At 52.8% G+C, this 20,902-nt stretch overlaps 1 protein-coding gene across 5 annotated transcripts in view; it reads left to right on the top strand.

Annotated features, from left to right (window-relative positions):
• ZNF423 (zinc finger protein 423) overlaps positions 1-20,902 on the top strand; it is a 334,130-nt gene that overhangs the window by 56,105 nt on the left and 257,123 nt on the right. For all 5 annotated transcript variants that reach the window (XM_055332687.1, XM_055332689.1, XM_055332691.1 and 2 more), the window contains exon 2: positions 6,869-6,928. In XM_055332687.1, the coding sequence (XP_055188662.1) occupies positions 6,869-6,928 (60 nt within the window). The remainder of the gene's footprint in view (positions 1-6,868; positions 6,929-20,902) is intronic.

Here is a 20,902-nt window from a genome sequence, read left to right as displayed (position 1 = left end):
ATCCGTCACCCTATTTTTCACATCATTGTCATCATTTTCATTTTTTAGGGAAAAGTGCTGGGATTGGTGCTCCTGTTCTGTCCACAGATGTTTCCCAGTCCTCCACTTTTGGGGTGTGTGGTTGTGGGGTGATGATGGGACAGTTCGGAAGGGAAGGGAGATGAGCCAACCTGAGCTCTTGTCTGTGGCCACCAGATGGTTCCACATTTAGGGACACCATCCCTGCACCGTGGCTGGGGCTAGGAGGCAGTGATGCCTAGGGACACAGGGCTGCGACTGGGCCCTTCCTGGGGGTGGGGTGGGTGAATCTAATGGGAAAACTGATCTCACCTTTTGAGCCCTCCTGTCTTCACAAGTACAGTGAGATCTTCATGGTCACCTGGGAATCTGGGGGAGGGAATGCTGGCATGGATTGTGTGTTTACCTTGGGCTGTGTGCGTTAGGCATACCGGCTCATTCAGTCCTCTGGTCACTCCTGTCAGGGAGCTGGTTAGTATGCTGCTGGTTAGTATGCCCATTTCACAGAGGAGGAAACTGAAGGTCAGAGTGGATTAAGCATCTTGCCCCCAGATCTATTGGCCTGAATGTGGCAGAGCTGGAGGCTAGTCCCACGGAGCCCTATTTGAGGACCTGCTACTTGAACGCCTCCATTTAAAAAAAAAAAATGATTTTATTTACTTATTTGACAGAGAGAGAGGGAGAGCCAGCGATCACAAGCAGCGAGAGCGGCAGGCAGAAGGAGAGGGAGAAGCAGGCTCCCCGCTGAGCAGGGAGCCCAGTGTGGGCCCTGATCCCAGGACCCCAGGATCATGACCTGAGCTAAAAGTAGACACTTAACCAACTGAGCCACCCAGGCACCCCTGAACTTGTCTCCGGGTACCCTCATCTAGTTCATCTGTCCCACCAGACAAACTCTTTTGGGTGACTTCTGGAAGGTTAACCTTCCCTGTAAGGATGGACCAACTTCTTTTCCTGAGTTTTTGGACTATTGCGGGGTGTCCTTCTGTTCCCACTGTTTGCTAGCTAAGCGAGGCAGAGAGAGAGAAGGAAGGCAATGGCCGAGTGAGGTCCAGGCTTCTGACCCCCCTCTGCCCAGGATAGGCCGGGGGAACAATCGATGAATAATTCTCAGGCAAGTTGCATCTTTTCATAGGTGCTTGTTCCAAAGCCAGTGTTTAAGGGGGAAAGTCAAGCATTGCTAAGATTGCTGTAAACATTGATTTGAAGGCTGCCCACTTGGAGACCCACCCACACTCTCTTGATGGGTCTGTGAAACAGCTTTGCCTCCTACACTGGAACATTCTGCCGTTTGTTTTAAGCAATAGACCAGGTGGAAGAAGGCTTCTGGGGAGGAGCCATGTGGTCCAAAAAATAGATTTCTTTAAATCCTAGATCTACCTCCCAGAGGTGAGGTGCAGACCAACCGATGAGACGGGGCGCAGAGGCCTTGCCCTTGCTCTCGGGGTGCGCTCACTGGGGGAAAGGGCAGGGGGTCCTAAACGAGCCGCTTCAATTGTTAGTTTATTCCCATTCTGGCTGGTGGTCAGGGAATCATGAGAGTGAAATAAACGGGTCTGTGATGTGACCTTGTTATGAGATCTCAGCTTCTCTGAGGGTCTGAGCTTGGTGCCCAGGGGGCTGCCATGGGGGGTCTTGGGTAGTTTTAGCTTTAGCTGCAGAGAGCCTTTGCTATTTCCCATGCCGTCACTACCCCCCAGACTCAACCCACTGCCTGGAGCTCATGGCTCCTGAGAGGACTCCGGACAGCATAGGCCTAGTGCTTGTTTTTTTTTTTTTTTTTTTTGCACTTGACCCTGGTCATTTTGTCCTGAGGTCTGATGCTAGAGATGGTCATTGGCTGCATTTTACAGCATATCTGTGTAAGTTGAGAAAAAAGCCTGGCTATGCCTTTTGTGCAAAAGAATGGGTACATCTCGCTCTAGGCATTCATAGCCCTGCACCACCCCATGCTGTGGGCTAAATTTCAACTCTCTCTCACTACCTCTGCTGGGCCCCTTGTGCAGTGCACAACCCATACAGCTATACTCAACAGCCCTCCTTGCTTTATACTTTTTCAACTCCTTGAGATTGTTTAGTCAGGAATAGTGACACTCCCTTCCATGCTTGTCAATGAGAATCTGGGCTCTAGGTATCTCCTTTACCTTCCTTGGCCCTGGCTTGGTATAAGTGAGAGGGTTTCTTTCTTTTCCTTTCTTTCTTTCTTTCTTTCTTTCTTTCAAGATTTTATTTATTTATTCATGAGAGACACAGAGAGAGAGAGGCAGAGACACAGGCAGAGGGAGGAGCAGGCTCCATGCAGGGAGCCCGATGTGGGACTAGATCCCGGGTCTCCAGGATCACGCCCTGGGCTGAAGGCGGCACTAAACCACTGAGCCACCAGGGCTGCCCGTGAGAGGGTTTCTTTAAAGATGGGCCCAGGAGAGGCAGCCATGTGCACCTTGCTTGGTTCACCACCTCCACTGGGACAGGGATGCCTCTAGGAAGCCTCTGTTAGGCCAGTGTGCGCCCAGCCTTTCCCTAAGAGTGGGATGATCACTGGGGCCAAGGACAGTGCAGGGAGGTCCCCTAAGATTTTGGGCACACCAGCCAGAGGTGGGGCCAGCTGAGAATCCTCTCAAAATAAAAGCCATTAATTTCGTGGTTCTTGGGGTACGTGGGTGGCTCAGTCTGTTAAGTGTCTGTTTTTGGCTCAGGTCATGACCTCTGGTTTCCGGAATCAAGTCCCGCATCAGGCTCCCTGCTCAGTGAGGAGTCTGCTTCTCCTGCTCCCTCTGCCACTCCCTCTGCTGCTCCCCCTCCATATACTTTCTTGCTCTCTCTCTGTCAAATAAATAAATAAAATCTTAAAATAAATTTGTGGTTCTTAAACCTTTCTTTGGCAGGCAGGGGGTGGTCGAGGTGTTCTTAGATCTTTTCATTTAAAACCATGGATGCTTTTCCTAGAAAAATACCTGTCTGTACCCATGTCTGGAGGCTTACATCCAGGGGCAGGGCCTTCTCACATCCTTCACTGAGCACCTGCACTGGCGTGTGGATTTTGGAGGAGGGAAGGGGCTTCCTGGGCCCTCCTGGCCTCCCTGGGGGCTTCCTCTGGCCCTCGGGCAGTGCTTGCTTCTCTTCATCTCTCTCATTCACCTCCAGACACCGTCTGCCATCACACCTGTGCCTGAGCTTTCCTGCCTCTGACCTGCACCTTGTCTGCCAACACAGGTCCTGTCTGACCCACCAGCCTCCCTGGAGCAAGCGTCCCTGGGGAGGTGGCTTACACAGGAGCCCATCTAGTGCCACTTGCCCCATGCTTCTGGATTTCCAAAGTCCAGAGGCCCAGCAGTCTTTGGGGTCTGGCTGGCATGTCACTGATGGCAAGGCCATCCTGGTGCACAGGGTTAAGCTACAGACACTTCCAGAGTAGGGCAGTTGTCGTCACTTACAAGCCCTGCTGAGCTGGGGAGACAGGGTCTGTTGAGGCTCATGAGCTGTATACTCCCATAGGGCGATCAGATGGCCACCACCTGTGATCCCAGAGCAGAGAGAGAACACAGAGTGCTGATCTGTCTGCAGCCCTGATAGAGCCTCAGAATCCTACTTAACACACCCTAAAAACCGTGGTTAATACACTCTGTGCTGTCTCCAGTGTGAACGCAGGCCCCACACCCCCCATGTGTGTACATGCTCGCTTCTGCGCCCCAACCCTGTGTGTTCCTACTCCCCATGCCCTCTCCCCACGCTTACACACTTGTGCCCACACTCCTTCCCTCTGTGTGCATGCCAGCCTTGTGCACCACCTCGCACTCACAAATGGCCCTCATCCATAGGAGCTGACGTCCCTGTGGTCCCCTTGAGATTGCCTCAGTGGGGCCAAACACCTTTACATGAAAAAGTTAGATTAAAAAAAAATAAAAGAAAGAAAAAGTTAGAGGAAGAGTCTGGGGAAGTCTCCAGAAAGCACCTAACTCCCCCGGCTGGCTGGGTAGCCCCTTTGGGTGTTATCCGTACTGGCCACTGTGCTGATAGAGTTTTCTCTGAGATGCTTGTCCCTTGGTGTCTATCATACCTGGGGATGGCTCAGGTGCCCAGGGAGTGCCTGCTGCCAGTGTGGACTCAGGGTCCTCCGGCCGGTGCCTGGCTTGGGCTGTCGGGAAGGCCTTCCTTCCCCCATGCCTGCTGCCCCTGCCAGGTATCTAGCTATCGAAGAGACCAGTCTGGACAGAAGAGTGAGGGTCCGGCCGGAGGAAAGGAGAGCCTCTGTACATTCTTGGTGTCAGGGAGCGCAGAGCCTCGTGGTGGTGGCAGCAGGGGTGGCATCGAGCATGGCCTTTTCTCATTAGGAATGTATAGAGGATGGTGTGTCGAGACCTTTGATGAACAAAATGTGGAGATAGGACATTAGTGGGGTGAATGCCGGCATCAGCTCGCCCTCCTCTTCCCACCTCTGCAGGCTTCTCGTACTGGGCAAGAGAGTCTGGAATCCCCCCAAGAGCTCCAGAGTGGGAGATGTCTTCATGGCCTTCCCATGATGGCCGAGGCCAGATCTTGGGGAGGGAAGGATTTGACATTTGCGGGCCACCCCTCAGTGCAGTGATCTGGAAGGTCGCTTCTCAACCAGACCACATGGGGTGGGCCCAGAGTGGGACTGTTTGTGCTGATATCAGGAGTAAACTATGGACAGAGGGAGGATTGAGGTCGTGCATTCATGACATGGTACCCGTGATTGACATGGTACCCGTAGGGACCCAGGCCGATCTTGCTGAAGGTGACCCATGGAATTGCCGCATGGTGACCTTACAAACTAGGAATGGCTCCTTAATGGAAGCAAAATACCTATAACTTAAAGTAAGTAAACGGTGGAATGTGACGGGAAGGGATTTTCAGGGGTGGCAGTGGGTGCTGTCCGCAGCAGCTCCTCTCCCGCACGGCTGGCTTCGGATCGCTGGAGGCCCCGTCCACCTGTGTTTTGGGGACTGTCTGCTTGGAGTCAGCTTAGGGGGTAATACCAGTTTTGTCTGATGCGAGGTCTTGATTCATATTTACAAAGCTGCGTGTTTGAAAACCCACTCGCTGAGTAAAAGGAGAGCTTCGGCCCTGCCCCAGGTGGCCTCTGCCTTTTATTGTCTGGATTCTGAGTTTCTGCTCTCAGGACGAAAACTTGGGAAAGACCTTGGCCTGTCGCTCCTTGTCGGGGGACGTCCTCTCCTTGGGCGCCGTCTGCGAGGCTCTGGCTGGGGAGCGGGACCCGGGGACGTCCCCGCCTTGGGCGCCGTCTGCGAGGCTCTGGCTGGGGAGCGGGACCGGGACAGGTATGTGATGAAGGGGAGGGCCATGCAGAGCCGGCCCTGTGGATTCCCAGAGCTCTTCCAGAAGCCCCCAGACCTGCTTGAGCCGCTGCGCCAGATGACTCCATCACCCCATGCAATCCTCCCTGCCATCGTATGGCTTAGGCACCTTTATTATCTAATTTTGAGATGGCAAAACTGGAGCCTAGAGGTTCAGTAATTTGCTCCTGATCGTAGAGCTAGAGGCAGAATCAAGATTCGAATCTAGTGTCTGACTGTCGCCTACCCTGCTTGCTCCTTGCTCGGCCGCCCAGCGCACTGTGTACCTGCCTTCCGTGGGGCGGGTTGGGGGTGCTGCTTGTCAGTCCCGGGTTGCTAGAATCCCGACAGCATCCTCTGTGTCCCTGTAGACAGTGGTTTCAGTATGCACCGGTCTGCCTTCCAGACACACTTGTGGGTTTTAGCCCAAATTTTGTATGTACTCCCTGTAGCTGTGTAAGACCTCAGGGACATCACTGGCCTCTGTGGGAGTCTGAGGATGAGGAGTATATGCAGCCTGGGAAGCACGATGCCTGGCTCACACTGTGTGCCCACGCAGGACAATGACGGCGTGCAGGGAACTGGGTGGGACCTGGTAGCTTCAGTGTGCACATGTGTGGAACTTCAGAGACCGTTAAATCTGAAAAATACTGTGTATGCACATTTTTGGCTTAAACAAAGTTCCATTTTACAGAGTCCATAACCCAGCTCTAATATTATTACATGCCCCAGACTGGGATTAATTCCAGGACAAGAGCTTTATTATGCCGAATAGAGTTTCTCCTGTGTTCTCATAGCACTTGGCCTCTATCTCCACCAGCCTGGTTTCACATGCTGGGGTACAGGGTGGTGGAGGCGCCCCATCCGTACCCAGCCTCGTTTTGTGGGTTCAGCAGGGGAGTGGAGAGGTGATTTACTTTCTGATATTACCACCCCATGACTACTGACCACAGGACCTTAGCATATGCTGAGGTCTGTCTGTGGGCCGGGTCTCTCAGTGTGTGCAACAGCACGCCATCCAGGCCTCTCCAACCCCCGAGAGTGATCTTATCTGTTTCACAAACAAGCTCTCACAATTCAGTGGTGGCTTAAAGGGGCTCTTGGTGGAGGATAATGTCTGTAGGATCAGGGAGAGGTCTGAGTCTCTGCTCTCTTCCTGCGAGTGGTAAATGGCTTCGTTTCAAGCGGAATCTCTGATGATAGCTAGTGATTGGCTGTAGCACCGTGTAGAAAGATCCTGATGGTGCATCTGGCTCTAGGCAGTGCTGTGATTGATTCGTGATGTCTACTACAGACACAGCGGTGGGGAAAGCATACGGATCTAGCACTTACTCGCTGTTCAGGTTTTATTCTGATTATTTAACATCTTGGTCAAACCAATAAAGGCCTCTTTGTAGGCTTTACCCTGTTGCTCCTGGTCGTGGGCATTATAAGGACCCCCAAAAATGATCCTTCTTCCGTGTCCTGTTCCCCACCCTGATGGCTTGTTTGTACAGCTTCAAAACTCACAGGCCAATCTCTGTTCTCTCTTTCAGTTGAAGAGGGGGAGGCCTCGGACTTCTCGCTGGCCTGGGATTCCTCCGTGACGGCATCAGGTAAATGCCCGATGGGGGGCTGCTGAGGGAGTTGCTGGGGGTCCTGGGGGGGGTGGGCTCAGGAACTTAGGAACCACCCAGCTGGTTATGGAAATCATATTTTTCATGTCACATTCCTGTCTCCAGGCCAGACTACCCCGTGTAACATGATTTTTATATCAGTTCCATATGGTCAATAAAATCTATTACATACGGAGACTAATATGCCCTATTCTCCTGGGGGACCACGTTTCCTTCTTGTGGGTGCATTCAGATGGGCCACGATACCCCCACTACACACACTTTGAAGCTCCCTGCCGTGGGCCTCACTGTACATTCATTCCAGTCTAATTGCATAAAGCCTCTTTAATAGGATGTTTAAATTCCAATTGAAATCACAGTCCCCAGACCTCCCCTCCCAGAAGGGGCTACTTTGTACTCCGAGGCCGGCAACCCGAGCCCATGCCTCTAGGGGGAGGTAAATAGGGGAAGTTCAGACTTGCGGAGTGTGTGGCCCCCATTGGGTGATGTGGGTGACTTGGCAGTCAGGGGACTTGGGTTTTCAGCTCGTTTCTGTCCTTGCAGAAACTCCTCCACGACTCAGTTTCCCCAGCTATAAAAAGAAGTGAATGGATAAAGTTTTTCTAACTGTAAAGTCTTGTAATTTGGAGCTGCCTATAGAGCTTGGGAGTAGAACTGGTTTTGGGGTCCTTGGGAGCCCCTGAGTGGAGAGTATGACTCTCCTGTTTGCTCTGCATCCAGCCAGCACCTCTCTTGGCAATGGTCTTGGCTCCCCATCCAGCAGGTGCAGCCTCTCCTGCCTCATCCATGTTCCAGGATCCTGACCAGCTCATTCTAGATTCCTGGGGGAACTGGAGCCAGGTTGATCTCGAGGAATCTTGGGCCTGAGGAGACTCTGAGGGAACCATTTAGTCCAACCTCCTTGTCTTCTAGCTGGGGAATCTGAGGCACAGAGGAAACTTTGCTCCGGGTTGATAGTTCCAGAAATGTGGTGTGAGTTATCAGGCATATGAACATTTAACACTCAAATGGTTATACATTGGATTTGTGATTTTATAGCTGTTTGTGACTTACGATGATGCTAAAGTCATTTAAGTGAGAAAATTGTGTTGACAGTTGTAAGTGATAGTGCATAATGCTTGGGTTCAAGCAAAAATCATAAAGATGGTTTGCAAATGACCAAAATTTGCACAGAAAGGAGTGGAGAGCTGGCACTGGATAGAGCCTAGGTTCCTGGCCTTCTTATCCTGTGCTCTTTCCAGCACGAATGGGATGCTGCTTGGAGAGTCTGAAGGGTCCTCATTGGGTCCAGGCTGACTCAGGTTTGGGCACTATTGTATCTACAGGTGCCTAGGGGGTGGGGTGACAGGGGCTTCCTCCATGGGAGAGGTGTTGTCTGAAGCCAGAAGGAGAGGGGTGGTGCTCAAATATTCAAAAGAGTTCAGGGTTAGGATAGACCTTGGGGTCCATATTGGGTAGGTGGGAGGAAGCGACTGTATAGCCCCTGTCTGGTCTCTTACTGTACAGTGGAGATGCACTCCCTGTGGTTGGTGGAAACACAGTGAGATCAGAAAGCTCCATGTCTTATCCGGGGATCCTAATCCATGTGGGGGTGCATGCATTCAGGCTTCTGACATCTCTGAAAAGGATCCCCACTGTGCTCCCAACCCCCGGACCAGGAAAGTGCCCAGCCTGGTGTCCAGTTAAGGTCCTGCCACCTTGCTGCTTTCTCCATGGTGCCAGAGGCAGCAAGAACAGACAGGAGCAGCAGTGGGGTGCAAGGAGGGTAGTGGCACTGGTTGTGGTGGGTGGACAGCTCTTCACAGGGGGCATCAGGTGCCCAGGCTGCATCTCTAAGGCCGTGAACTGTCCCTCGGTCTGCGATGCCAAGGGGCTGTGTGGGGGCCCTGCTGGTCTGCAGTTATCTAATGCCATAGCGGAATGGCCAGCCGTAGGGCCTCTCTGGGGCAGTTGGGCCGAGCGGAGCTTGTGGGATTTGTCACTTTCCAGCCAAGAGCTGAGCATGCCCTGTACGCGTGTGCAGGAAGAGGTACATGACTCTTTGTGAGTCTCCTCTGGGACTCCGTGGTGCCAGTCAGCTTTGGATTGTCTGCTCAGAGATGGGGAAGGGGGGGCCAGAGCGTCCTGGGCTTTGGATAATCCACAGCCAAGCGATGGATTGTTTTGTTTTCTTTGGCCCATTTTTGATGATTTTTTTTTACAGCATGTGCATGTGATAAATTCTCCTTCCCAATTTTGTTGGGCTGGGGCTCTGAAAATCAGCTTGTAGTGCCTGAGCATGGGACTTGTGAGATGAGGCAAATCCTGGGTGGCAGGACAAAGTCAGCTTGGGAGGCAGCCCTAGATGTGGGTGATGTCACATGTTTTGAGCATTGACTTGGCACGTGCCAGGCGTGGAGCAAACACTTCACCAGCAGCAGCTCATTGAGCCATCACGACAACCCTATGAGGTGGGTGCTGTTTCCAGCAGCAGCTCCAGAGTTTCTCCATAGGTTGGTTTCGGGGCAGCCATCTGGTGGGGTACAGGACCAGAGGGCTGGTTAAAGCCGCTTTAGTATAACGCTTTTCATTAAGCTGAGAAAATGTCACTTGGCTGCATCAGAGAATGGGGGCAGGTGCCAGGGAAGATTATGGGGGAGCAGAGCCTCCCCGAGCCGCCCTTGGCACTGCTGCTGAGAATTGCCATCTTCATTTGGCGGATGGGGTAAGGAGGTTCAGAGCTGTACAGTAGCAGATCCACGGACCCCGGCCAGCAAGCTGGGGAGAAGGAGCTCGAACCCAAGTCTCCTGCAGCCAGAACCTATGATTTAAGCTTTGCACTGCCTGGCACTGGAGATGGGCAATGAAGCAGAACCTGACGGTGTGGCATCATGGGGGCTTCAGGACGGTCTTTGGTGGTATAGGCCATAGCGGCTCTTTGGCTCATCGGGTCAAAGGAATTCAGGGTGAGGTGGGCAGGGTGGGCTGAGAGCGTTTTACCAGGAGGAGTGCAGAGCTGTGGGGCACGGGGCAGCTCCTCTTCCGTGGGGGCCCGGGCAGCCGGGCTGCAAGCTTTTCACGGTGCCCTTCCCCCTCGCCTGCTTCGCCCTGGCTGTGGGAGCGTGATGGAGAGCTCCAATAAAGAAGCAGAATGCACAGTATGCTCTTTGCTCACCTCTGGCCTCCTCCGGCCTCCCCTGCCCGTGGGGACCCTGTGGTCACCACCCCCAGAAACAACCTGGCCTGCTCTGTCGATGCCCTCGTGTCAGGGCCCTGACAGTGATGGAGAGCCTGGCCTGGCCTGCCGGGAAGATCAGCTCACAGCAGTATTCTCCGGCCTGGCCAGGGCTTCACTGGAGGAGGGAGTGCCGGCCTACTCCTGCCTCTCAGCTCCTGATAGTGGAGCCACAGGACGGAGCACTGCATTCAGAGCCTCGGTATGGGGCATGTAGTAGGGGTGGGGCTTTATTTATTTATTTATTTATTTATTTATTTAATTTATTTTTTAAAAATTTTATTGATTTATTCATGACACACACACACACACACACACACACACAGAGGCAGAGACACAGGCAGAGGGAGAAGCAGGCTCCATGCAGGAAGCCCAATGCAAGACTTGATCCCAGGTCTCCAGGATCAAGCCCTGGGCTGAAGGCAGGCGCTAAACCACTGAGCCACCCAGGGATCCCCAGGGGTGGGGTTTTAAATCATTCCCCACTGGATCCTAATTTTTCTCACTCATGAGAGGGGCACAAGGAGGACAATACCTTATAAGGGAATAATTTAAGTGTAATTCTGAACCTTTTTTTTTAAGATTTTATTTATTTATTCATGAGAGACACAGAGAGAGGCAGAGACACAGGCAGGGGGAGAAGCAGGCTCCACGCAGGAGTCCCAATACGGGACTCGATCCCGGGACTTTGGGATCATGCCCTGAACTGAAGGCAGACGCTCAATAGCTGAGCCACCCAGGCGTCCCTTCTGAACCTGTTTTGAGCCACAGATGCCTTTGAGCATCCAGTGGGAACATTTTACGTGTGATTTCAGGGGAGTTCGTGGGTTTGAATGCCTCAGAGATGGGAAAGTCTTTAGTGAAAGCCCCGTAGAGGTCCTGTGTGTCCTGAGGCTGGCCCCTGGCACAGATGAGGCAGTAGGCTGGGCAGAGGCTGTGGTGAACTGTGACACAGGCCTTGCTACAGGGGCAGTAGTCCCTCGGCACCGGCTGACTGTGCCTGGGCACCTGCATCAGAACTGCCAGATCCTCTGAGGTTTTCAAAGAGAGACCAGAAAGCTGGATTTTTGTATGAAATCATCAGATTCAAGAAATGTGGCAACTCATATCTTTTTAAGGTGGCTTCATTGAGATACAATTTCTATAGCATAGAGTGCATTCACATAAAGTGCGCAATTCAGTGGTTTGAGTATATTCAGAGATGTGTATCACCACTACTGAGGTCAACTGAGACCATTTTCATGACCTCAAGAAGAAGCTCTGTACCCCTTAGGTATCACCTATCTTTCCATCACTCCCAGCCCTTAAGCAACCACTAATCTACTTTCTCTATAATTGGAATCATAGGATATGTAGTCTTTATTGATCAGCTTCTTTCATGTAACCTAATATTTTCTTTTCTTTAACGATTTTATTTATTTTAGAGAGAGAGAGAATGAGAGCACGAATGAGGGGAGGGGCAGAGGGGGAGGCAGAGAAGTGGACACCCCACTGAGCAGGAAGCCCAATGCAGGGCTTGATCCCAGGATCCCAAGATCATGACTGGAGTAGAAGCCAAGAGTTGGACGCCCAACCAACTGAGCTACCCACGCACCCCTTGTGTAGCCTGATATTTTCTCTTGATCTTAGCTAAAAGGCCGAGAAGCAATGTAGCCTGATACTTTCAAGGTTTATCCAAATCGTAGCTTGTACCAGCCCTACATTCTTTCTTATGACTGAATAATGTTCTACTGGATGGATAGACCACATTATTCTTTATCTGTTCATCTGTTAATGGGCGTTTGGGTTGCTTCCCACTTTCAGCTGTTGAGAATATGCTGCTGTGAACTTCTGTGCACCAGTTTTTGCTTGAAGGCTCATTTTCAGCTTTGGGGGGAGGGCATACACCTAGGAGCGGAATTGCTGGGTCATGTAGTAACTCTCTGTGTAACTTTTTGTGGATCTGCCAGACTTTCCCACAGCAGCCGCACCAGTTCATGCTCCCACCAGTAACGTGTGGGAGTTCCAGTTTCTCCGTATTCTCACCAATGGTTGTTATTTTCCTTTTTAATAATTAAAAAAAAAATTATTTTACCCTTCCTAAATGTGAAGGGGTATCTCATTTTGGATATATATATATATATCCACACACACATATTTATATATGTATATATTATGTATATATAATTTATTTACTTTTAAAGATTTTATTTATTTATTCATGAGAGACATAGAGGCACAGACACATAGAGGCAGAGGGAGAAGCAGGCCCCCTGTGGGGAGCCTCATGTGGGACTTGATCCCAGGACCCCAAGATCATACCCTGAGCCGAAGGCAGACGCTCAACCAGTGAGCCACCCAGGTGTCCCTGGGCAATTCATATTTAAAAACAACAGCAACAACATTGCCCAGGTCACAGAAAGGCCCCCACCAGCTGGCTTCAGCTGATCTTCCCTTCAGTGTTTCTTCTCACTTCCCTCAAGTCCTTTGGAATGTGGTCTCCAAGTGGCAGCCACCAGGATAATTGTGAGCCCTAAGTGTGAACTCTTAGTGAACCAACTTAACTAAACTGAACTTTGCCTCCCTTGCTCTGGTCCCCAAGCCTGGTGTGGGGCTGAGGGGACTCATCTTCTTAAAACTCTCTGGTTGTAGCGTCATTGGAACCTCTCACCTCTCCAGGCCGGGTTCAGGACAGGTTGGGCTTCCCTCCAACATGGCAGCTCTGGCGCGGGCTGGGGGATGCAGTAGGAGGAGGGTCTAGGGGTGGCCCTGAGGTGGGAAACAGTTACTCTGTTGACATACACTCATTGTCAGTGCTTGGGCAGTTTAGTCAGATTTATTTCTGGTGACAGACACTCTTGGGATTGCAGAGAACCACTCAATATAATTAGTTGTTTGTGATGGCCCTAGACCCTATTGGTGTAATAGGACATTTGGGCCTTCCTGTCACCTGACAGATCTCATTGTCCTGGTTAATGGAAACATCCATCCCATTTACAAACTTCTGGGAGCCATCCCTCCTTTTTGGTGCTTTTCACATATAGAATCTGAGGCACAGGGATGCCTGGGTGGCTCAGCGGTTGAGCGGTTGAGCCTGCATTGGGCCCCTCATGGGGGGCCTGCTTCTCTCTCTGCCTCTCTCTCTATGTCTCTCATGAATAAATAAATAAAATCTTAAAAAAAAAAAGAAACTGAGGCACAGAGATGCTAGTGACTTGTTTTAAAGTTACACAACCAGGAAGTGGCAGGGTCAGGATTTGAACCCAGGCAGCTCATGCATGAGTGTAGCACCAAAACTATAAATAAATGGCAGAGCTGCCTGTGAGGATGTTGTCCAGACTCTTAATTGTAGTGGGAATCCATAGGCTTGGTGAGGGACTCAGCTGTGTGCCCAGTGCTCTCCTGGCTCAGGTGAAAGAGGCTAACTTGGGCCAGGCTTCCTGGTTTTTTGCCTGGAAGGAGAGGAGGTGCATGTTTTGAGGGCCTTGTACACGTTCCCCATCTCAAAGGCCAGGAGAATACCATGGGCCAGACTCTCCGTGGGGACTCCTCCACGCTCAGCCCCAGACTGCCTCGCTGCTGGGCCCCCTGCTCACGACTGTCCCTGGGTGTTGGGCATGGGTGCAGTTTGCAGGGGAGGCTGGCAGTAGGGCTGCAGTTTCTGGAACCTGCTCGGGGGGGATATTAGAGTAGCATCTGGATGGCTGGTATCCTGGTGGTGGGTGGGAGGTTGCCTTAGAGAGGGTGCTGGAGGCCTGTCCTTTCCCTTTCATTGTGGCTCTGGGTGAGTAGTGGGTTAGGGAGAGTGGTCAGGGTCCTCACTCCTGACAAAGGTAGCAGCCTCCCCTCCCCCCCACCCCTGTGGCCCTTCACCCTGAAGTTCTGACAGTGAAGCAGACAGAAATGTTTGGAAGACTGGGCCTTTTGCGCAGAGAGTTGAGGCCCCTCCATGCTGCCCAGCCTGTACTTGTGAACCCTCTCGGAACTATCTCCCCACCCCACTTGTGTTTTCTTAGAGTGCATATTTATTATTTCAACTACTTCCTTAGAAACTCCACCTACAAGCTTGCGCCTTATGCTCCTGCCTCTTCTGTTTCTCCCGCCCCCTTTCCAGCTCTGTCCTATAAAAGCAGGCTTACCTAGATGAACAGGATGGTGAACTGGCCACAGATTCTGTGTAGCTCCTGCCCCCGCCGCTCGGCCCAAGCTCATGTACCCCCTGGACCCACGTGACCTTCTGTCTTAGAAACTGCATCGGGGTGACTGGGTGGATGGGCATTCACTTCCCTAACTGCCCCTGCCCTGTCGCACATTTGGACTACTTTTCATTTTGGGCTCTTGTAGATCATACTAGGACTAGGACCTTGGTGTAGGTGCTTGTTCGCTACTTTGGAGAGTTACTTAGGGGCTCCCAGTGCTTTTTGACTTTTTCGTTCGATCTTCACATCAAGGCTGGAGGAACTTGGAACCCCCTCTTCCTCCCCACCCATCAGTAGGGTCCCTCACTTGAGTTCTTTCTGGAGTGACTCTCTACCCTGGCTCTTGGGCAAGCCCGGCCTGGCCCCTCTGGCCATGATGCCATGGCCGATGACAGTGGGCCTAGGCTGCCTGTGGCCCCCACTAGCTTGGCTGGTCCTGTCCCCCTCTTGAGCTCGAGCCCCCAACCCAGTCATCCTCTCGATGTGGGCCAGGGGACATTTTAAAAGAGCAGAAAAGGTCTAAATAGATGTATAATTTCCCGGCATTTTAAAGACTTATGAAATGCGTTTTTATGTGGGGCCAGCTGGGGAGTTTCTCATTAGCTCGGCCGGGGCGTCTGTGGGGAGTTGAGCTAAGTGGAACCAGGCAGGCTGGGCAGGAAGACGCGGTGGCCCCGAGCTCACCAGGGGAGCGTGGCAGGCATGCGCCCGGCTGGTCTGTGCCTCGGACTCCCGGCCAGGCCAGCGGGCCTGTGCCTTTGTTAGAGCTGCTTCCCCCAGCACAGGAGGCCTAGAAACCTTCAGGGGGTGACTGGAGCTGAGAGGTGGCCACTCTGTTACCATGGTGAGCAGTCCATGAGGTGTAGGGCATTTGTGCCCTGCGTGCACATGGAGGCATGTACTTGTGTCTGTGCACACGCGTGTGTGTTCTTTGTGTGCCCAGGTGCTACAGCCCTGACTCAGACCCCTGGGGACCCCAGGGCCTTTGCACCCCTCTGTACCACTTCTGGGCCCCAGGGGCTGACTGAAACCAGTTGTCTGGGAGGGGGAATGTGGCGTTTCCTGCCCGCCCTGTCCTCTGGTTCTGGACTAGCCAGGGACCCCTGCTGGCCTACCTTCTAATCTCTACCTCTGTGCCCTGTCTGCTATGAACACGTGTGTGCGTGTGTATGTGTGTGTGTGCTGGCGCCTGGGGTGTGTGTGAGGGAGCGTGTGTGGTGTCTCTCTTTGGACTCCTCGTCTCCCCCCTTGGCCTGGCTGATGGTTTCACTGGAGTGAATCCACGGAGTGGGGCTTGTCTTGCTGGTTTTTACCTCCTGAGTGGACTTGGGCTATCTCAGAGGCAGGGACTCTGTCATTTGTCAGTACCTGCAGCCTGGCACACAGCAGCCGCTCCGCCATCCCGCTGCTGCTCCCAGCCCTGCTGACGTGGGGCTGTCCACCTCAGCGAGCCCTGGGTCCCCGTCGCCTCTCCTGTGTGCTGGGCTTTTCAGGGGGTGTCAGTAGTGGGGATTTTAGTGAGGGAGGGGCCGGTCCTGGTTTCTCTGAGCTTGGGTGCTCCCTGAGGTCAGGAATCCCTGCGGTGTCGGCCGTTCCCTATGTCCTGAGGACCCCACTGGTGGGCAGTGGAAAGCAGCGGTTCTTTGGTGACTTGAAGCCTGGCTATGAACTAGGGCCATAGTCGTGTGTGTGTGTGTGTGTGTGTGCGCGCGCGCGTGCGTGTAGGCGTGATGATGACATCACTCCTTGTGACTTTGGGGACGTCTCCCTATGCTGCCCAGGTGTGGTTAGCGCCAGCTCTGCTCGAACTTGAATGTGCATGCACGTCTGGTGATCTCTTTCAAGTGTGAATTCTGACTCAGCAGGTCTGGGTGGCGCCCGAGATTCTGCATTTCTAACCAGCTCCAGGGTGGTGTGGATGCTGCGGGACCTCGAAGCACTCCTAGTGGTGAGGGCTTAGAGGGCTTGAGGAGTTAGCTGTCCTGCCTGCTCCCCTTGACTTTTGCTCTAGCTGGGCCCTCTGCCTGTGGAGCTCATCCTTCGAAGCTCGGCCTAAGTGACACCTCCTCCCAGAAGTGCGCCAGGATAGCCTTGTCATAATCATCGCACCTTCCTCTGTGCCCTTTGGCCTTGGAGACTGCCCTGATCTGGCCTTCACTGCCTTTTGCTTGGTTATGACTTCCAGCTGGACATGCCCAGTTCCCTTGCTGCTCTGCTTCCTTCTTCTTCGGGCAGTGACCACGTATGATTCCCTGTGCTCCCAGAGCCTAGCCCTGGCTTGGTTACTGGCAGGTACCTGGCAAATGTTTGCCAAGGTGGAGAACTTCACCTCTACTTTTGTCTGTATTTGCCCTTGGCAGTCCAGGGCCAGATATCTGTTCACTTTTGGAGCAAGCGTTGGGTTTGAGGTCCAGACACTCAGCAGCTCTGTGAGGCCTTGAGTAAGTTACTTAACTTCTCTGTGCGTCCATTTACTCATCTAGAATGGGGATAATTATCTTCCTAGGCCATTGTGAGGATTATATGAGGGAATCCACAATCCACATGGTGTAGCCTTAGCCTTTTAGGGTGGCACCTGGTGCTCTGTACTTTTATTTTTGCTCTTGGTAATGCATTGATGGAAGCTTGGACTGGAGCTTAGCTCTGAGCTAAGGTGGCAGAGGAAGCTCAGATGCCACCAGACCCTGCACCAACATCTTGGCTGGCGATCTTTAGGCATCACCACAGTGGGGAGGGTGAGGTTAGGACTGAGTCCTCACTCATGCTGACCCTGGTTGGTGGGGGCATTGCTTGTTTCCTAAGTGGAGAAGGCTTCGGTGGGGGTGGGTAGCAGTTGAGGGGTTGGTGGGCAGGGTCTGCTCTGAAAGGCAAAGGCCGTGGGGATGTCATATGACCAGGCTCCTTCCCTGGGCAGGGCTTGACGCATCAACTGTGCAACCCTGGGTCGGTGCCCAGGAGGAAATGGCCAAGGTCAGCCCAGTCATGCTGCCTGGCTGCTCCTGGCTTCCTGGGCGGGCACTCTGCAGGGCCCAGCTCCTGGGTCAGGGATGGTCAGCCGGTGTCCTGCTGTAGGCTCCGGGTGGCCCAGTGTTGTCTCAGCTGACATTCTCCTAAAATCAGTGAGTGTGCAGGCAGGTGTGGGTCTGTGTGTGCGTGCGCACACACACACAAATACACACCACTCCATGTGTGTATTCATCTGAACCTGGCAAACCGATGCCTTTTTGGTTTGAAAAACCATTATTTTGCCCACACCGATAATTCTTTTCTCCTTCATTGTGGTCGGTTGCTGTAACTGATGGCTGCTGGCCATACTTGGTGCTGGTTAGCACAGTAGATGGATACTGAATCCAGTAAATAGGACACGTTGCTTATGCATTTCTCCTTCTTACAGCTAAATACTTTGCAAAACCTGCAAGCTTGGGGAGGCAGGGGCAGTGCCTGTTTTGCTCACTTTTATATCTTCAGCAACCAGCTATTGCTACCAGCAACAGTAGTAACAGTAACAATGAAAATAATAACAATCTAGTGAGCATTCAGTGGTGCCAGACATGAGGCTGGGCTCCAGCACATGTGATCTCACTTTACCCTCCTTAGCCACAGCTGGTAGGAAGTGTTATCATCTCCATCTCACAGATGAGCAGTTGAGGCTCAGAGAGGTTGACAGCCTGGTACAGGTTTTCAGAGCAGGTGGGGCCAGAGCAGGGATTTGAGCCTGGATTGGTTTCATCGGAATCCAGGGCCCCCTTCTGTCATTGCTAATTCAGTGACCAGGACCCAGTGGAGATGTACTGTGTGTGTGTGTGAGGACGCACGAGAGGATGTGCTAAGAGCCCTAATGAGGTCACAATCGTGACATACCGCTGGGGGTGGACAGAGTTTGCCAGGGCCAGTGTGGGAATGGGTGACTGCTGGTGGGCATAAGCCTGAGAGCGCCCCTCAACAGTGACGTGTTGACTTACCAAATATTGTGGGTGCAAGTGTGTGCACACACGACACGCACAGTCACTTGCTCACAGACATAAACACATGTGCATACACCTTCACACACTTGCACGTATACCTGTACTCACAACACACGTACACACATATTCACATGTTACTCCTCCACCCCCCCTGCACACACACATTCATATATGTGGCCCTCCATACCTCACCTATGCCCTAACACGCACACATATGCTCGCAAACACAGGCATGTACACACACACATATGCATGCACGAACTTGTGCCCACATGTACATGGTGCACATATGCACACACTTAAAATGTGGGTACAAAGAGAGATGTGTGCACACACGCACCCCACCCCTAGGCTTGCAAATGAGCAGAAAAATCCTGCTTCTGGGCGGTCTCTCTGCAAGGATGGGGACTGCCCTGCAAGGATGGGGTCTGCACGGACTGCCCAGGTTGACTTTGTGCTGGCTGTTTTCTCTCTTTTCTTTCTTTGGTTTCTTTGTTGTGCCCTCAGTGCCTGAGACATACATTCCGTCCAAAGATTCGAACCCCTGCTGTTGGGCCCAGTGCTGGGCTGACCCGGGCGCAGACAGACCCCAGTGCCCATCTGTCTCTTCGCCTGCCTGGCCTGCTCTGGCCCGCGTGCGCCCCCCCACCAGCCCCAACTTGGACATGACTTCATTTCCACCCTGCACCTGCCACTTTAAGAGTCCAGAGGCCTGGTGGGCCTGTCCCCAGGGTTGGGCTGAGGGAGGCTGGACAGCTGCGGGTTGGGGGGAAGCTTTGTTAGCTCCCAGGGGCCTCTTGGAGCCCAGGCAATGCTGGGGAAACCGAAACAAAGACCGACAATGGCCTCCTTCCCTCCCTGGGCGGCCTCGGAGCAGGGCCTGCATGGGCGGCCTCTGGGGGCCCCTGTTATTTCCTGTGCTGGCTGCGGGGCTCCTCGCCAGCCGCAAATGGGCAGGAAGCGGGGCAGGGCATCTCCTCCCCACCCGCTGGGCTGGCCCTCATAGGCCAGAGTAGCCGCTTCTGTGAGCTGGGGGCCGGCATGACGTGCCTTCTCCACCGTCTGCTGCTCCAGGCCTGCGTGGCTGGGCCTGCCCTGCTCAGGTCTGCCCGGGGCCTCCCAGGAGGGGAAACCCGACCCGCGGCTCTGCTGACCTCTCCCTGCTGCAGACCCCACATGCTCCCGCCATCTGCGCTGGAAGCCGAGTCTCTGCACCCATAGCCTTCGTGGCCGGAGTACTCGCCTCACAGAATCGGGGACGAGGCAGGGCAGGGAGCATCGTATTGGTTGTTAATTCATCTGGGATTGTGCTGAAAGCTCAGATTTAGTAATGTGGTTTAGGGGTATGTTGAAGGCTCAGGTCAGGGTTAACTTTGCCAAGCCCTAAAAAAACCAGGAGTCAGAGCGTGGATTTTGAAGCAAACAGACCTTTGTCTCAGTGCTGGCTTCCCCACCAGTTTGTTCAGCACCTGATTAGCAGGTGTCCATTAGGGCCAGCGAGGCCCCATGGATGCAATGGTGTCCGGCTCCACAGGACTCACATTCTAGAGTGAGGAGACAATGAGCAGCACTCTTCACTTCTTAGCTGCTAGGATGCCCTTGACTTAGTTAATTGCCTTCTCAGGACTCAGTCTCCCGATCTGTAAAGTGGGAATACCAGATCCCTAGCATGCGGCATCCTTGCAAGGATGAACGAGAACGTAGATGTGCTCAGCGTGGTGCCCGGCATACAGCAAGCACTCATAAATGCTGGCTTTGGGTATTATTAATGAGACAAGAGGAGGTGGCCTGTACATCATTGGGCAGCTGAAATACTAGATGAAAGAACTAATTATGTCTGAAGTCCAAGGTAAGGGTCACTATGCAGGTGAGCTTCCTGGCAGCTCAGGCCAAAAGAGAAACCAGACAAAGGGCAGCATGGCTGGCTCTTTCTGATTGACGCACTGGGGACGGACACATGTTTTTCCCTGGCACTAAATGCTGAGGAATTTACTGTGCAGATCCTCATTAATCATTGAACAAACAACAGCCACTGTCTCAGTAACAATTTGGCACACGATACAGAAACAACTTTCCTAGAGTGCTTTCTTAAATTGACCTTGGGAGAAGGCTCAGGGCCTGAGTGCACACCGCAGCCACGAACTTACATGCGGTGCCGCCTGGAGGGAGCAGGCAGAGCCACGCTGTGTCCTGGGGCAGCTGCTCAGGTTACTTGCCTGGTTATGTGCAATGGAGCGGAGGGTCTTCCTCCCGTGTGGGACCTTGAAGAGCCCTTGACATGCCCATGGTTGCTGGAAGTCTTCGGGAAGGCTCCCCAAACTTTTGGCTTCAGAAACTACCCCCTACCTGTTTTTGAGGACCACCGATCCCCAGCTCATGAAGTCTTTTTAAAAAAATGTATTAATTTTATTTGAGATAGAGAGATGGAGAGACAGAGAAAGAGAACATGTGCGAGAGTGCGGGGGAGGGACAAAGGGGAGAGAATCCTAAGCAGACTACCCCCCCTGAGCGTGGAGGCTGACGCAGGGCTTGATCTTACGACCCAGAGATCATGACCTGAGCTGGAAGCACGAGTTGCATGCTCAACCACCTGAGC

Source organism: Nyctereutes procyonoides, unplaced genomic scaffold, assembly GCF_905146905.1.
Source record: "Nyctereutes procyonoides isolate TBG_1078 unplaced genomic scaffold, NYPRO_anot_genome, whole genome shotgun sequence".
NCBI lineage: Eukaryota > Metazoa > Chordata > Mammalia > Carnivora > Canidae > Nyctereutes > Nyctereutes procyonoides.
Note: the sequence above shows the minus strand (reverse complement) of the source record. Positions and strands in the feature narration are given on the sequence as shown.